The 18,088-nt window shown below is 33.5% G+C and overlaps 1 protein-coding gene across 9 annotated transcripts in view; it reads left to right on the plus strand.

Annotated features, from left to right (window-relative positions):
* The window catches only part of Cadps (calcium-dependent secretion activator 1), a 126,112-nt gene that overhangs the window by 85,441 nt on the left and 22,583 nt on the right, over positions 1 to 18,088 (plus strand). For 4 of the 9 annotated variants that reach the window (XM_070218030.1, XM_070218033.1, XM_070218031.1 and 1 more), the window contains 3 exons: positions 4,346 to 4,502; positions 12,681 to 12,822; positions 13,111 to 13,278. In XM_070218030.1, coding sequence (XP_070074131.1) covers positions 4,346 to 4,502; positions 12,681 to 12,822; positions 13,111 to 13,278 — 467 coding nt within the window. Of the gene's footprint in view, positions 1 to 4,345; positions 4,503 to 4,555; positions 4,783 to 12,680; positions 12,823 to 13,110; positions 13,279 to 18,088 lie in introns of those variants that run through there. The other 5 variants (XM_070218032.1, XM_070218034.1, XM_070218035.1 and 2 more) reach the window with 4 other exon arrangements.

The following is an 18,088-nucleotide window of genomic DNA, read 5'->3' on the forward strand; positions in this document are numbered from 1 at the left end:
TCATATAGCTGCCTTAGGAACGATCGGAAAATTAAATGCAAGTTAATAGGAAACAAATTATTGCTTCGTTGGTTTTTATTGTATTTTCTTCTACTCTAGGATATGTCTCTTTTTAAATATTTCCGAATTTCGGTTTTAATTTTATCAAAATTGAACTACTATATCATATAGCTGCCATAGGAACGATCGGAAACTTAATGAAAAATACTAGAAAATTGAACATTTTTGCGATTTGTTAATTAATGGGAATGATCTGCAAGGGTATATAAGCTTCGGCTGGCCGAAGCTAGCTTCCTTTCTTGTTTTTCGGTTCCTAATCCAGTGCTGCCATCACTTAGCTTGAGAAACAGGACAGATAAACCACAAAAAACAAGGAAAAAAAGGACAAAAAATTTTTAAAAAGGACAAAAAAAAGGACAAAAGTAAATGTTCCTACATTTTTTTGTTTTTACCAATGATTTCTATATTTACTTAATATAAATGGATTTTAAATAAAATTCAATTATGTTATGATCTACTGCGCCCGACTCACAACCATCTTTGTTTGATCATTTTACCATGGTTAATTTTTGTGCGTATACGTAATAATCTAAAATTATTGAAATAACACTAGTTTACAAAATAAAATCGACCTCACCCTAATCGAAGGCAACCTTAATTTTCCGGTAAAGTACATCTTCCTGATTATGGTGTCAAAAAGTTTTGGCATAAATGGCTTTGTTAAAAATACACGCAAAAAAACCGAAATTAGTTTTATAACTTATTCTGGTAGATGGTACTTTGACAAAAAAAACAAGCTAATGATCATTAGAATCCACCAGAAAATGAATTTTATATGAATATTTTAAGTTTGGGACAACCATGATTTTTTGGCCGTTTACAGCTGTTAACTGAGACAACAGGTCTCTGACAGGGCTCTAACAGGGCTGTAATATCCGTTTTGCCCAACTTAAAAAATCGATATAAAATTCATTTTCTGGTGGATTCTAATGATCATTAGCTTGTTTTTTTTTGTCAAAGTACCATCTACCAGAATAAGTTATAAAACTAATTTCGGTTTTTTTGCGTGTATTTTTAACGAAGCCATTTATGCCATTTGAATTTTTTTCAAATTTTTTAACTTTGACGAGGTGTGGCTTCTAAACTAATGACTGAAACTCAATGCTGTGTATGAGAAAATGAGTCATCGATGAGCTCAGTCGGTTTACCAGAACTCGAGATAAAAAATAAAAAAGGGCCAAAAACGTTTTTTACACTTAAAAAAAAATTGACACCATACAAAAAATTATAAGTGCCCATTTCTTAATCAGGGAGATGTACTTTACCGGAAAATTAAGGTTGCCTTCGATTAGGGTGAGGTCGATTTTATTTTGTAAACTAGTGTAATTAATGCATATCAAGTAACTATATTCGTAATACAAAAAAATTAAATATCTGCGTCAAACCCGAAAAAGAGTCGTTCAAATCTGAATTTTTTTCTGACAATAAAAACAGAGAGTAAAAATTAAGAAATTTTAAAAGTGCTTTCCTAATTTTTTTGCTACAGAAAAAATCGTACTATAAAGAAAATCCATCGACTGCTTTACGTCTCTTTGATAATTTGTAAAAATAATTTTTTTTAAAGTGCTGAACTGAAAAAATGATGGTTAAAAAGGCATTTTAGCATATAAAAACAGGTTTCGACTAGCAAAAATAACACTCAAAACCTTATTTTTGAAAAAAGGACAGATTTCCGGATAGGGGATGTTTGAAATTTTTTCCGGATAAAGCCGTTAAAAAAAGGACAGATCTGTCCGGAAAGAGGACAAAATGGCAGCACTGTCCTAATCCATAACACGTATGGAGTTCTTGTCTAACTATGGGTTTTCTATTTTATTCAAAAATGTATTATTTAAAAAAATGTATTTGCAAATTCTTTAGAAGAAGAGGAAATTTTATGAAATGTCCAATACTAAATTTTTATTGAAATGTCCAATACAATACTTTTTTTGATCAGAATAATTTAGAAAAATAATCTTAAAAATTGTTTTTTTTTTAAGACAGTTACATAGTTACTAGCAAAAATAACACTCAAAACCTTATTTTTGAAAAAAGGACAGATTTCCGGATAGGGGATGTTTGAAATTTTTTCCGGATAAAGCCGTTAAAAAAAGGACAGATCTGTCCGGAAAGAGGACAAAATGGCAGCACTGTCCTAATCCATAACACGTATGGAGTTCTTGTCTAACTATGGGTTTTCTATTTTATTCAAAAATGTATTATTTAAAAAAATGTATTTGCAAATTCTTTAGAAGAAGAGGAAATTTTATGAAATGTCCAATACTAAATTTTTATTGAAATGTCCAATACAATACTTTTTTTGATCAGAATAATTTAGAAAAATAATCTTAAAAATTGTTTTTTTTTTAAGACAGTTACATAGTTACATAGTATACTTGGCATCGTTTGACACTATTACATGATTACAAAAAATAATCATGGCATCGCCAACTTGATTTCTTTTACTCGTGGCATTGCATCGTATTGTGCAGGGGTCTACTGCTTACACAAATAAGTTATACAAAAAGCTTTTTGAAACTTTTTAGCGAAACAAACAATAACACATTTAAACCATATTTAAATTACCAATCAATTGCCGCAAATGCAAATTTAGTTATACCCGTTACTCTAAGACTAAAAGGGTATATTGTATTCGTGCAAAAGTATGTAACAGTTAGAAGGAAGCATTTCAGACCCTATAAAGTATACATATTCTTTATCAGAATCACTAGCCGTGTCGATATAGCCTGTCTGTCTGTCTGCCTGTTTGTCTGTATTAAGGGGGGAGATACATTGCAATTTCTTCATGTTGTAATTTTTTTTTAAAGCAGGTTTTGTGGTGGTATTTAGCAACTTGGCATGATAATTACATTGTTCATATAAAATTTTAACCAATTTTTATTTGTTTTTTATCTTTTAAAATAGCGGCCGTGGCCATTTTTTCGTCAGACTATATTAAAGAATAGTAGGCCAGCTGCGGATCATCCACAGGTCGCTGTGAAGATTCGATTTATTTGAACCTGTCTGATCCTAACATACATAGAATATCTAAAAAACTCTGGTTGTGGCACTCTTTCAAAGTCAAAAAAACAATTTTTTAAATTTTTTGTTTTTACTTTAAAAAAATACTTGATCGTACAAATTTGGACATAAAGTAGGTTCAGACAGTCGGCAATTTCATTAGAAAACATGGTTTCGAGAAAAACGACGGTGTTTCACGCAGAAGCTTTACTGTTTTGTTCAATCTCCCTTGTACTCCCCTTATCTGAGTAACAGGTATTTGATAGTCGAGACATTCGCAGCGAAAGCCAAGTTTTTAAAAAGTAGTCCTTTATAAATCAAATTTAAGTCGCATTACTGAATCCCGTATAAACCAACTATGTGCCAATTTATATAACCATGCTTATAAAAGCTTAAAAAAGCGTCTACAGGCCGCTGTGTAGATCCGATGCTTATGAAACCAAGTTTTTTTTGTTAAGAAATAATGTCTGAACCTAACTTACATAGAATATCTTAAAAACTATGGTTGTGGTACTCTTTCAAAGTCAAAAATCCATTTTTTTCATAATTTTATACCTATTGAAATGTAGAAGACATTTTTCAAATCGGACCATTCATTAAAAAGTTATGCGCAATCAAAATGTTATATATCCATCTCCCTCGCACTCCCTATAGCTGAGGGACTGGTATTAGGTAGTCGGGACACCCCCCCGACTATAGCGGGCTCTCTTGCTTCCCTAAGTAAGTGGGGAAAACTATTAACAATGTTAATAGGTAATATGATATATGTATAGCATGCCCTTTTTCGTTTGTTTAACCTAAAACATAATTTTTTTTGCGGGTTAAAGAGTTGTTAGAAAAACAATTTTAGCAAGAACGGATTAGCAAGAGTATATTGCTCAACAAATTAGTAGGATTATGTAATGTCGTATTCTAATTCTTTGTACATAAATAGTTTTTGTTACCATTTTATAATAAAGAAAGACAAACTTTTAATTTATATTCGATGTATTTTGGTTTAGTGGACGAAAATAGATCGAAAACATAAACTCAATGTGTGCTTTTTTTAAAATTATGTAAACACTTTGTAATGATGATTAAGAACAAAAAAACCCTTCTATACACATCTAAGCGAATACAATACAATATCGTTACTGACCTGGAACAATGTCATCTATGTGTGCAAATATCTATACATGCTAAACTTTTAATTTTAAAAATGTTTTGCCTGTATTTGTTTTATTGAATATATATATTTTTATCATATTTTTCAGTAATCAATAATAATTGAATTCATTTTCTTTAGGCATTTGCATGGTTTAGCGACTTGCTGGTTGAACACGCGGAGATATTTTGGTCTCTATTTGCAGTTGATATGGATAGAGTTTTATCTGAGCAAGCTCCTGATACATGGGATTCTTTCCCATTGTTCCAAATTTTAAATGATTATTTAAGAGCTGATGGTAAGTTAATGTTTTTGAATTTGTTAAAAAAGTATTGGCAGTATTTTTTCCAGCATTTCCAATGTTACCATTTTATAAATTTTACGTTGTGTTATTTTCACATAAAAGAAGAAAGGAATCTAGCTTCAGCAAGCCCAAGATAATATACCCTCGCAGATTAATCCATTGGCAGCTTTATGATATAGAAGACCAAAGTAGAGGAGAATATGAACGGGAATACATAATAACAACAACAAATGTATTTTATTTTAGATTAAAGGATTAGAGAGTCAAAAAAAAAATTCAAAAAAGTCCATAAGTCCGCGGGGTGTCGTCTGCGGAGACGACGTCGGCAAAAGACGTCTAGCCAGGCGGTTAGGATGCACCAGGAGCAATTCGAGAGCAGAGTTATCATCTTAGTATCTGTTGGTACTCTTGTGTCACGAAATAAAACGCTATTTTCGACGTAATGATGCCACTTCACCACAAGCATCATCCGTAGTGCTTTTGTGATGCAAGTCTCAACTCTTCTTAGCGTCGTGTCGCAAGTGGAGCCCAGCATGTTATTCCCCAACTTAGGGTCGGGAGAACAATGGCTTTAAAGAGCCGTACTTTGGCCTGAAGGGATAATCCGCTATCTGTCCAGTTTCGTCCTTGCTGACCCACAGACACATTTAATCTGTCCCTTCCAGCATAGACGGCAGTCTAAGGTAACACCGAGGTATGTTTAAGTCTATCGCCATCCAAGTAAAGACTACGGGATCGGCTATGTCGAAGAGCAAAGGTGGCGTGTTCCGTTTTATCAACGTTCAGCGCAATATTCCAACGAGAGGCCCAACATTTAAACTTGTTTAAGAATATCTGGACGCGTTACGATGTCGAGGAGGAGGAATGCAGTATCATCTGCATAGGTAGCAAGGAGAGTACCGCGAACCAACGGTTTGGGAGATCCGAAGTGTAAATTGTGTACAGATCCGGGTCAAGGACGCTCCCCTGTGGGACACCAGCACGAATTAGACGTAGTCCAGAAATGACACAATGAGCTTCCAAAGTCCCTCAAGCAATAGTGGCATTAATTTGTAGAATAGACCTTCATGCAAACAGCCGAGAAATGTCTATGACCTTCTAAGGCATCTAGAATGTGGCTAACGACTCTGTGAACCTGTTCGACAGCGGAGTGGCGATTACGGAAACCAAATTGATAGTTTCGTAGAGCGGCATTAAAGGTGGAGCCTTTTAAGTACGATCCGCTCAAAAATCTTGAAAAACGTGGACTTATTGGCCTGTAGGACTCAGGGGAGCACGGATCTTTGCCCTTTTTGGGGACCATTGTAACTAGATCCCATTTCCAATGGGATGGAGTGACGCATTAAAGAGAAGGCAGAGCTGCGCATTGACAAACTTTGCAACTTTACCATCTTCCTTATACATGCCAGGAGCTTTTGCTGGGACCAATCGCTTAATATGATCACGGACCTCTTCCTCATACACTGGTCGCACCACAAAAGGAAAGAGAGTTCAAACCTAGAAATTGTGGTTCGAACTTCCTGGTCTGTTGCAAAATCAAACGGAGTAAATCGGTTTTCCAGATCATCCTCAAATACATCTGCTATATCGCAATCACTGTGAGCCCAAGTGCTATCGCTTCGTTTGAGAGGAAACCTGTGAACAGGTTGTCTTCTCAGATTTCGTGTGCATTTCCATAATGCAAACCCATGATTCTGGTTGGGATCAATGACACTGAGATGATTCACAAAAAATTCAGATTTGGCCAATCGAAGGACTTTTCTGAGTTCTGACACGGCAGCCCTCCAGGGGATGCCTTGTCCTCATCCAAACGCGGCGAAGTGCACGAACTTGTCTGGCCAAGACTGCAATTTCAGGATTCAAAGAAGCCCATGTTGGCGGCGGAATAGGTACACTTCTAGCAGGAAGGGCAGCTAGATGGATCTTGTCTACCAAAACCTGAGCAAACGAATCAACATGACGTTGATAAGCAGTGATAAGCAGAGGGTTATTTTCAGTTTTGAAAGGTTTTAAAAAGACCTGTTTCGAAGGTCCGATTTTTCAGGAAAAGTCAACTAGTCCTGTTCATAACGACAAAATAAGAACTTAATTTAAACGGTTTTGCGAAATTTTGAGTTCTACCGGAGTTATAGAGGTCACAACACGGCATTTTTGACACTTTTTCGAAAAAGTTGCACTCAGTAATTTGTATATCTTCGGAATGGTTGGGATATCTTTATGATGTTTTCACTAATCGACCAAGAATTGTATTAGCTTTTCATCAAAAAATTTTAAAATTTTATAAAATGAACTAGTGATGATCGCACATTCCACATATAAAGTTATAAAAGTTTTGTGACGAAAAATGATTTTACATTCGAATAAATAACTTAAATAAACTTAAATAAACTTCCCCTGCTCCCCCTTTTCCCCTACATTTTTTTAAAATTTACTCACTCGGCCCGCTTAGGCAAAATAATGAACGTTCTACCCACCCGGCCCTTTTCTATTGTAACGTGCCTATTGCATGTAGAGCAATTATGTCTGGGAAACACGATTATCATTTTTAAGTACCTTTCGAATGACGTGGGTGTATCTTTACCAGTTTAGAATATGGAAACGGAAAAGTAGCTTTTTCTAGCCATTTCCCGTATAACTAGCGTGATTATCAAAAAGTGGTTGCTCAAAAGATTTTCCGCTCAAGCTGCTTTATGCTACACAAAACAACCAGGTCCCTAAGACATAAAATAGACGGAACAAATTATTCGGTTCCGGTTTGGCTCTAATTTCTTCCGAACCAACGAGTTCTCAAAAGTCTTAGTATAAAAATTTGAAGAGAATAATAATACCTTTCGACCGGCGCATTGTGGGGCGCCTAGAACAAAAAGCCTGCCAAAATGTTTTTTTTTTAAGATTTTTCAAAATGTTGGAATGCAACTTTAACAAGAAAGGAAGCTACCTTCGGTTAGCCGAAGCTTATATACCCTTGCAAATACCTATAGTTTAATGCTCACTCGGTGCTCGGTGTTCCAGGGAGTCCAGATTCAGCGTGTCTACTTAAATTTTGTTTTTAAGTTGTCAAAAATCAAAACGCCTACTTCCTACAAAGTTACAATGAATTTTCTTATATTTGTTTGAATATTCCTATGGGAGCCTTAAGACATAGTGGTCCGATCCGGCTCGCTCCGAGATATGTACTACCTGCAATAGAAAGATGACTTTCGGGAAAGTTTCATCGCGATAGCTTTAAAACTGAGAGACTAGTTTGCATAGAAACGGTCAAAGGGACAGACGAACATGGCTAGATGGACTCGGCTATTGATGCTGATCAAGAATATAAATACATTATGTGATCGGAAACTACTCCTGCACTGCGTTGCAAACATCTGACTGAAACTATAATACCCTATAAAAACAATTGAATTCTCTATACAAATCAGAAAAAGTGATATGCGATGAATGGTTCTCCCACTAAAGATTTTTAAAGTTGATTTTTCGAAATAGAATTTTACCCAATAAGAAAAAAAAGTATTGTTAAACATCTTTAAAAGTTTTCTGAAAGCGCCCAAGGACTTAAGTTGTATATGTAACGATTGAAATTTTAAGAGCAACCAATTCTTAGATTATTCAAAAAAAATAATAATTTTAAGTGCATAATTACCATTCATTTTTACAATTTTTTAAATTCTTGGACGTAAAGTAGTGTTACACCCAAGATCCCCTTTTAATTTTTTTTTTTTTAAGTTTAGATTAAACTACAAAAATTTAAACTACAAATTGTGAAAAAATTAGCCTGCCTTTTAGTGCCTCTAATAATTTGAAATATCGTCAGCCCTGGTTCATCCGCGCGCCTTAATATCATGAAGATATTTTACTTATGTGAAGGTATTGATGAAGATAATGATAAATTAATAAAAAAGTTTAGGTTTTAAATTTAAAATTATGTGATTATACTAAAAATATAGATATGAAATAAATAGCGGTTTCTACCAGATTTTTTTTAAAATATGCTATATTTCCTTATTTGATTCTATGACACCTATAAAATACACTATGCAGCATCAAAAATTTAACTAGATGGATGCTATATTTTTGGATTCGTTGCGAATTCCCAAGTTAAATTGCGTTTTCCAAAAAGTTCCCCGACGCAAGGATTCTTAGCAAAAGGACCTCAAAGTTCGAAAAATGCTGAAATTGAATTGAAATTGAAATTAGAAAAGATACACTCTTTTCTTTCGAACCCCATACTTAGAATAATTTTAGGATTTTTATTAAGGGAGAAATAAATTTTAGAAAAATTATAAAAGCTTACAGCTGCGGTCAAAATAGTAGTAGTATTGCCGCCCTGTGTTTTTAAAGGTTTGTTGTTGTCACTTTTCTTATCCAATAAGTCTAATAGTACAATTATAATCAATACAATATTACCAGGAGAAGAAAAATTACAACAACAAACCTTTAAAAACACAGGGCGGCAATACTACTACTATTTTGACCGCAGCTTTATGCTTTTATGTTTTTTGGACTATGTTTTCTAAAATTTGTTTCTACCTTAATAAAAATCCTAAAATTATTCTAAGTATGGGGTTCGAAAGATAAAGAGTGTATCTTTTCAAATTTCAATTTCAATTTCAGTATTTTTCGAACTTTGAGGTCCTTTTGCTAAGAATCCTTGCGTCGGGGAACTTTTTAGAAAACGCAGTTTAACTTCGGAATTCCCCTTTGTAATAAGCGTTTATATGGCAGCTGGGTAAGAATTTCTCAACTGCTCATATAAAATTTTAGATTTTCTTCAAATAAATAAAATAAATAAAAAAATCCATCGATTTGTATGACAGCTATATGAAGGGACGATTATGATCACTATGGACGGCAGTCCATGTAGTGACGAAGCGCACCAGGAGAGTGTGCGAAGGCGACTACTATTATATAGCCGCAAAATTGAAAATCTGCTGTGATAGTCCGATCGTAATGAGTAATACACCAATCGAAAGGTATTGCAAAAACTTAAAGTATTGCATACCAAGACTTTAAGAAAATCAATTGGCTTGGGAGAGAGAGCGGTGAAAGTGAAAAAGTAAAAATTTCGAAATTTGGAGCTGTTGGGGCCGGTGGGGATAAATGCCCCCTCGCAATGTTTTAGTTGTATTCCTTTTGAAAATACCCGTCGAATGAGGGGTCATTTGTCAAAATCCGACGCTCCGTTATAGTCAGTTATAGCCAAAATAAGATTTTCTTCTTCTTCCCAAAATGAAAATTTAATTCTGTTTGTCAGTTTGTCAGTTTGTCAGTTTGTCCAAAACATGTTTCTTAAGTTTTGAATATTTAATATGACGTTCATCACATCGATATAAAAAACTTTTGTTCTACCACTTTTGGAAAAACTCGCTAGTTTAGCGGGAAAACAGCTATAAATAGCTAAAATTCGGAATTCCGTAACTTTTATACTACTAAAGCTACAGACTTGTGCTGCATCTCGTTTGAAAGGTATTTTTAAATGCTATAAACGCCCTCTATATGCAATTTGTCTAAATGTAATAGTTAAAAAGATATGAACAAAAGAAATTTTTTTAGCTTTTTTTTAATTTTTTCAAAAACGGCTCTAACGATTTTCTTGAAACCTTTAAACTGTATAGCAATTTGTGTAAATGTAATAGTTAAAAAGATATGAACAAAAGAAATTTTTTTTAAACTTTCTTTTTAGCTTTTTTTTAATTTTCTCAAAAACGGCTCTAACGATTTTCTTGAAACCTTTAAACTGTATAGCCCTTGAGATTCCTTAAATTTAGGTATATAACACATTACTGTAAAAAGTCACGTTTAAAAGTTATTTTTATACGAAAATAGCCACTTTTGCCAGCTCGAACAACTAAAGCTTCCTGAGTATTGAATTTTGTGTGAGGGTATCCGAACTGTATTTTAGGGTCATGGAATCAGTAAATTTGCACTTAAGAGTTCCATATAGGAATATTTTGTTCTACGACTTTTGGAAAAAGCCGCTACTTTAGCGGGAAAAAAGCTAAAAATGGCTAAATTTCGTTAGTTTGTAAGTTCTACACTACTAAAGGTACAGACATGTGCCATACCTCGTTTAAAAGGTATTTTGAAATACTTAAACACCTTTTTAACTTAATTTGAGAGAAAATATTAGAAAGTCTATTTAATGACGAGTGTAATAATTTTTCGTCACAAATGTTGATATCAGAACTTTTGTATGTTGAAGGTGCGATCGTCACTAGTTTTTTACCTCTTTAAGAGGTGTTGCTTTGGAAATCGTTATTTGTACATTTTTATTTTTTGCAAATTCAAATATCCGCTATTCGGGATTTTTATTCGTAAAACTCACAAATAAAACTTAATTCGCCCCTGTGTCTTCAGCTTGCATCCAATCGCATAGAAATTTAGCAAAGGCCACTTTTGGAAGTTTATCTACTGGATGCAAAAAAATTTTCGCGGAATGGACCATTAAATCAAACCTTTTTCTTATGATCTAAAAAATTCTAAGCGAATGATGAAGCGACTGAAGTAACAGTAACTGTTATATGAGTACACTTAGGCACGGCCATCATCCTCTGAAGAATTCGCGGACAGTTTCTTTCAAAAACAACAAACAACAAAAAACTCCCTCGTTTTTCTTGTTTACTCAATCAAAAGCAACAAAAAAACGAGGATGGAAGATAACTTCGGCAAGCCAATGTTTTAATATTTTTGCAGATTTTACAAATAAAAATTTGACTAGAATAGCAGCATAAACTAATAAATATTTTATAATTGAAAAATAAGCTTTTTAAATTTGTCACTCTATTGTTCCAATGGGAGCGATCGGAACGCGCTTTTACCCTGATCAAGATATGAATTAAAAAATACGATTTGGAAAGATTCATGCCAATAGCTTATACACTGCCCGAAATATCCTGAAAAAATAACATTTTGAACGATTTCACCCTATTGTTTTTGGGAACTAAAGGATATGGACGTCCGATCGGCACGCGCTTTTACCCTGATCAAGGGATGCTTAAAACAGTAAGATTTGGAAAGATTCATGTCAATAGCGAAATATCTCAGGGACACATCTGATTATAATGTTTCCAGGACCTTAAAACAGAGTTCGGATACGCACAATCAAAATTTAATGCTTAAGCAGCGATTGTTGTTCTAAGCTGGCAAAGGGGCTATTTTTGTTTTTGAATAACTTTTGAACCTGACTTTTTACAAAAACGCGTCATACACCAAAATTTGACGAAGGACTATACAGATTAAAGTTTTAAAGAAAATCGTTAGAGCCGTTTTTAGTAAATACTTTTTACAAAATAAAAAAAACTAAAAACAAATTTTCGGCGGTGTCACAGAAACCTGGGATGGATAAAAGTACTTGTCGTTTTTTTTTTGCTAATTTTTTAGAAAGGTTTTATAAAAAGCCTGATCGTTTTTCGGTAAATTTTCCGAAAAATGAAATCTCTTGAATACCTGTGACACCAACGGCTTTGGTCGGTTGGTTTCTAAGCCAACCGTCCCTAAATCCGTCGCCGGTTTCTGTGACACCCCCGCATATAACATTTCCATGGCTTTAAAACCAGGTTTTGCTTAGACAGACAGACTGACAAGCAAAATTTAATTTTCACTTTGAGAAGAAGAAGAAAATCTTCTTTTAAGTATAACATTTGAACGGAGCATCGGATATGACCTCATTCAACGCGTATTTTCAAAAGGAACACAACTATAATATTGCGAGGGGCATTTATCCGTACAGGCTCCAACAGCTCCAAATTTCTTCATTTTCACTTTCACCGCCCTCTCTCCCAAACCAATTGAAATTGATTAAGTCTTGGTTTGCAATCCTGTTAGTTTTTTCAATACCTTTTGATTGGTGTATTACTCGTTCGGTAGATAGTCGTAGAGAGCATTTAACAACAGCTCCAAATTTCTTCATTTTCACTTTCACCGCCCTCTCTTCCAAACCAATTGAAATTGATTAAGTCTTGGTTTGCAATCCTGTTAGTTTTTTCAATACCTTTTGATTGGTGTATTACTCGTTCGGTAGTATAGTCGTAGAGAGCATTTAACATTGAATACATCTTTTAACCTCAAGGGTATAAAAACTTCGGATAACCGATGTTAGCTTTGATACTTGTTGTAGATTATCAATAAATATTTTATTGGTCAATTTACCTTGTTAAACACTTCAAAATATTGCAGATAATTTGCGTAATGGGCGTTTTCATCAGCACCTTCGTGACACTTTCGCCCCATTAGTGGTGCGGTACGTTGATCTGATGGAATCTTCGATAGCTCAGTCAATTCATAAGGGATTTGAAAAAGAACGCTGGGAAAGCAAAGGGTAAGTATAACCTATATATGTTTATTTAATATATAAAAGAAAATGTATTATTTTATCAATAATATATGCACAACAAATATGATAGATTAATTTTTAAATAATTGGCCAGTTAATATTCCAAAATTTAATTAAATTAAACAAATTAACTGTTTGGATTGGACGATATTTTGGAAGTCAGATTGGCAAGGTCACACATACGTACATATATTAATTAAGGTCATACTTTATATTCTGCATTTAAAAGCAGTATTTGTGTTGTATTTATATTTTTATTCTATAAAACTTTAGGATTAATGCTGCTTTGAACCCTGCAGCATTAAACAATGCTGCCCAGGCGCTCAATACAGCAGCACTCAACCCATCAATGCTACTCAGCGGCAAAAAAGATCAAGTAAATTTTTATGTGCCGAAGTTACCAAAGCAATCAAATTCAACAGCGGCCAGCGACGAAATGAGGTTTTTAAATATACAAAAGTCAACATATACATAGAAGTAGATTTTTAAATTGTCTGCATTTGGTTTTGCATTTTGTGTTCTGCCACATTTTTTTGCATTGCCGAATTTATAACTTGTCAGCATTTCAATGCGTTTCACAAGATAGTAAATATAAATTTATATTACATTCTAGATAAATCGTAGTATTATTAAGTTGAATATTATCTTGAAAAAGATTACCTTGATCATAATTTCATACTTATAGCGTTGTTAAGTTTGTTGCATTAAAAAATATTGCAAATCTGAATAATAAAATACTTTGATATTTTCAACTACATTCAACATTAGAATACCTAAGGCTGTTTTCTCGACCGTTGTTTTATTTTTAAAGGCAGTATAATTTAGCAGTATAATTTTGCTTCAAAGTTCATTTTAGGGAAATATTTTTTTTGAAAAATCAGCTTATTACTCAGATTTGTTATAAACTGTTAGTATGACCGTTTTCGGAACGTTTCGATTTTTTTTTGATAATAAGTTATTTTTGGTAATAGAAGTTGCCATCCAGTCGCACAATGGATCGTCTTTGACATCGGGATTTAAGGAGCGGGCGAGAAAACGTATGCACATTTATCGTCTCAAAGCATTTATATTCATTTCACCCAAAATATACTTTGAGGGACATTTTATAACTGTAATTTTCTTATTGTATAGGGTAATCTATTTTTGTTCAGACGTTGCCAATTACATCTTAAACAAAAATTATTGGTATCGATATATATCAGAGCATGTAAAAAACAGTTGATCGTTTTTTTGTTTGCTGTCTCGGTCTGAACGAAACCGAAAAAAATTTAAAAATTTGGTTTCGGTCTAAGCGAAACACTTTGATTCTCAGTAAAAACGCTCTTTTTTAACAGTTCTGCCTTTCCTTTGCCTTACACCTTTAAAAATTTAAGCTAATATATAGAGCATCTATTTGAAAATACATAAATGGTAAATAACTTACATGTTAGCACTAGGTGCATTACAATTACTGTTTCCATTATCTTCTAAATAAGCATTGGTGATGCTGTTATACGAGTAAAGACATACAATGGCCATCATCTCCTAAAGAATTCGCGGATTTAAGTCTTGTAAGATAAAGCCTCCAAGTGATGTTGTTATACGAGTAAATATATACAATGGCCATCATCTTCTGAAGAATTCGCGGTTTTAAGTCTTGTAAGATATAGACTCTAAGTGATGGTGTTATACGAGTAAATATACATCAAATAAAAACACCTCTTAACGAGGTAAAAAACTAGTGACGATCGCACCTTCAACATACAAAAGTTCTGATATCAACATTTGTGACGAAAAATTATTACACTCGTCATTAAATAGACTTTCTAATATTTTCTCATTCGGCCCGCCCTAGCAGACTATTCCAGCCTTTTTCCCTTCACAGGCATTTTCTATTGCAGCGTGCCGAATGAAAAAATATTAGAAAGTCTATTTAATGACGAGTGTAATAATTTTTCGTCACAAATGTTGATATCAGAACTTTTGTATGTTGAAGGTGCGATCGTCACTAGTTTTTTACCTCGTTAAGAGGTGTTTTTATTTGATATCAGAAGTTTTTGTTTGTTTACATTTGCTCTCATAGGAGCTTAATGTAAATGTATATATTAAATTTAAATTTAAATTGGTCAATCATAATTTGTATGCCATTGTATTTAAACAAATTAAATTAAAAAGGCGTTTAAGTATTTCAAAATACCTTTTAAACGAGGTATGGCACTTGTCTGTACCTTTAGTAGTGTAGAACTTACAAACTAACAAAATTTAGCCATTTTTAGCTTTTTTTCCGCTAAAGGAGCGGCTTTTTCCAAAAGTCGTAGAACAAAAGATTCCTATATGGAACTCTTAAGTGCAAATTTACTGATTCCATGACCCTAAAATACAGTTCGGATACCCTCACACAAAATTCAATACTCAGGAAGCTTTAGTTGTTCGAGCTGGCAAAAGTGGCTATTTTCGTATAAAAATAACTTTTAAACGTGACTTTTTACAGTAATGTGTTATATACCAAAATTTAAGGAATCTCAGGGGCTATACAGTTTAAAGTTTTCAAGAAAATCGTTAGAGCCGTTTTTGAGAAAAATAAAAAAAAGCTAAAAAAAAAGTTTTAAAAAATTGTCTTTTGTTCATATTTTTTTAATTATTACATTTACACAAATTGCATATAGAAGGCGTTTATAGCATTTAAAAATACCTTTCAAACAAGATGCAGCACAAGTCTGTAGCTTTAGTAGTATAGAAGTTACGGTTTTCCAAATTTTAGCTATTTATAGCTGTTTTCCCGCTAAACTAGCGAGTTTTTCCAAAAGTGGTAGAACAAAAGTTTTTTATATCGATGTGATGAACGTCATATCAAATTTTCAAAACTTAAGAAACATGTTTTGGACAAACTGACAAACTGACAAACTGACAAACAGAATTTAATTTTCATTTTGGGAAGAAGAAGGAAATCTTATTTTGGCTATAACTTTTGAACGGAGCGTCGGATTTTGACAAATGACCCCTCATTCGACAGGCCCCAACAGCTCCAAATTTCGAAATTTGCACTTTTTCACTTTCACCGTCTTGGTATGCAATCCTTTAAGTTTTTGCAATACCTTTCGATTGGTGTATTACTCATTACGATCGGACTATCACAGCAGATTTTCAATTTTGCGGCTATATAATAGTAGTCGCCTTCGCACACTCTCCTGGTGCGCTTCGTCACTACATGGACTGCCGTCCATAGTGATAATGGCCATCATCTTCTGAAGAACTAGCGGTTTTTTATTTTGTTTGATAAAGCGTCTAAGAGATAGTATTATCCGAGTAAATCATCTTCGTCTTCCATAATCTTCTGGAGAATTCGCGGATTTTCATATTTTACATTAGGTAAAAATATAACTGGAAATATTGGTCTGCTAAAGTTCTGTACTTCGCGTTCAAGCTTAAGACACAATAAAATCCAAAATACTCTTTGTTTCAGATTTTTATAGATAACACAGGTCAACAAAATGTACTTTATTAAAAGGTGCAGGCCTATGGGCATTAAAATATGTTAATATAGACGTATATAAGCATATCTGCATACTTCGTTTTCGCGTTTAACGGGTGGTATTTGTGCAATCGCGGTTTGAAAAAAATAAGATATCTTCGAGGGTCTTTGCCCAACTGTATTACAACCTATGCCATAAAATGGCAGATGCCCATCTACATAATTGCATTTAAGGTTCCATTAATATTGAGTCAATCAAAGCCTATGAGCCATTGAAGTAATTTTTTCACCTCTATTCACAGCCAACTTGAACTTGAACAGTCTTAAAAAAATACAAGGAAAAATATGTGCCGTAAAATATTTGACAGGCATCTAGAGGCGACTTTTCCCGAATTTTTGAGATAAAACCCACTATTGTACTTCGAAGGATGGAATATAAGAATTTTTTCCGTAAGAACGGGAAAAGTAACAAGAATTTTGAAATTCCATTTTACATAAATATCTGTCACATTCCACTATGGTCCAAAAGTCGATTTTTTTGGCATAAACTCTAAAAATTGAGTCACAGACTTCAAACTTTACACATTCTGTTTTTTTACAAAGAATAGTATGCAAACAAATTTTTGAGTCTGTGCGACCACGCCCTCTTTTGCCTCCCATACAAGCAAATTCATAATACTACACTGTGTTATAAAATGTAACCTTTTTTTAAATACCTCGATGAAATCTTAAAAGTCCTATTTGCTTTAAATAATCAGCGCTCTAAATGTGCTCTCGAAAAAATTTTCACACCCAAGGATTCTAAAAAAAAGGACACTAAAGTTGGAAAAATTCTGTTTTTGGCAAACTTTGAACCTATTTTGCAGACGAACGGATTCTTCGTATGTAATGTAACTCAAAACATTTAAAAAGTGCAACTCTGTATCTTTCAAACCCCACACTCACAATAATTTTTCTAATTTTTTTAACGGAATTATAAGCAAAGGAAGACATTTCCTTTTCTTTCTCTTACGAATGCTTAACAAGGAAGGATTCAAAATAACTACTTTTTTAAATTTATTTTTTATGTTTTATCATCTTTTAAGTGGTAATTGATAATTTTTACAGAAATGCAATCCTAAAAAAATTAAATTTTCGATTGTTGCTGCGCCAAATATCCTAGAGATCGCTACGAAGAAACTTTAAGGTCCCTGAATAGTGTGGAATTGCGTGAAAAGGGGGACGAACGGGGAAAAGGTGTTAATTAGCGCTGAAAAACGACATGTATATGTACAAACTGGCGTACTTAGTTTTTGTGGTCAGACGTCGGGTCGTTAGTTTTATCCCACTAAATACAGGGAACAAATATTAATTTTCTATAAAAATACACATAAATTGGAAATTAAACACAGGTCGAACACTAAGATTACACATAAATGTACTATACACACTAAATATTACATACCTTGATCTTTCATTTCCATAATTTACTTAATTTAGTCGGGACAAAGAAGTTGTATTTTTTTGCACAAACGTAAAGAAAATATTATGGCGCCAATTTCTTAGTCCTAAGCAGCTGATCGATTGTGTACTTTTGAAAGCTCATAAAAAGCGTTAGTGTAGCTTTTAAAGCTTTTTTTTTTAAGTTTCTATATATATGATCTATTAACTTTAAGAATTTAAAATAAAAAATACAAAACATTAACATAAAAATTTCGACTTTATGCCAAAAAATCGGCCGCTCGGACCATAGTGCATTCATAGAAATTTGCCTTTCAATTTGGTTAGCAGTGGGCGTTGAACATCAAAAAATTATATTTT

This window comes from Drosophila takahashii, chromosome 4, assembly GCF_030179915.1.
Source record: "Drosophila takahashii strain IR98-3 E-12201 chromosome 4, DtakHiC1v2, whole genome shotgun sequence".
Lineage (NCBI taxonomy): Eukaryota > Metazoa > Arthropoda > Insecta > Diptera > Drosophilidae > Drosophila > Drosophila takahashii.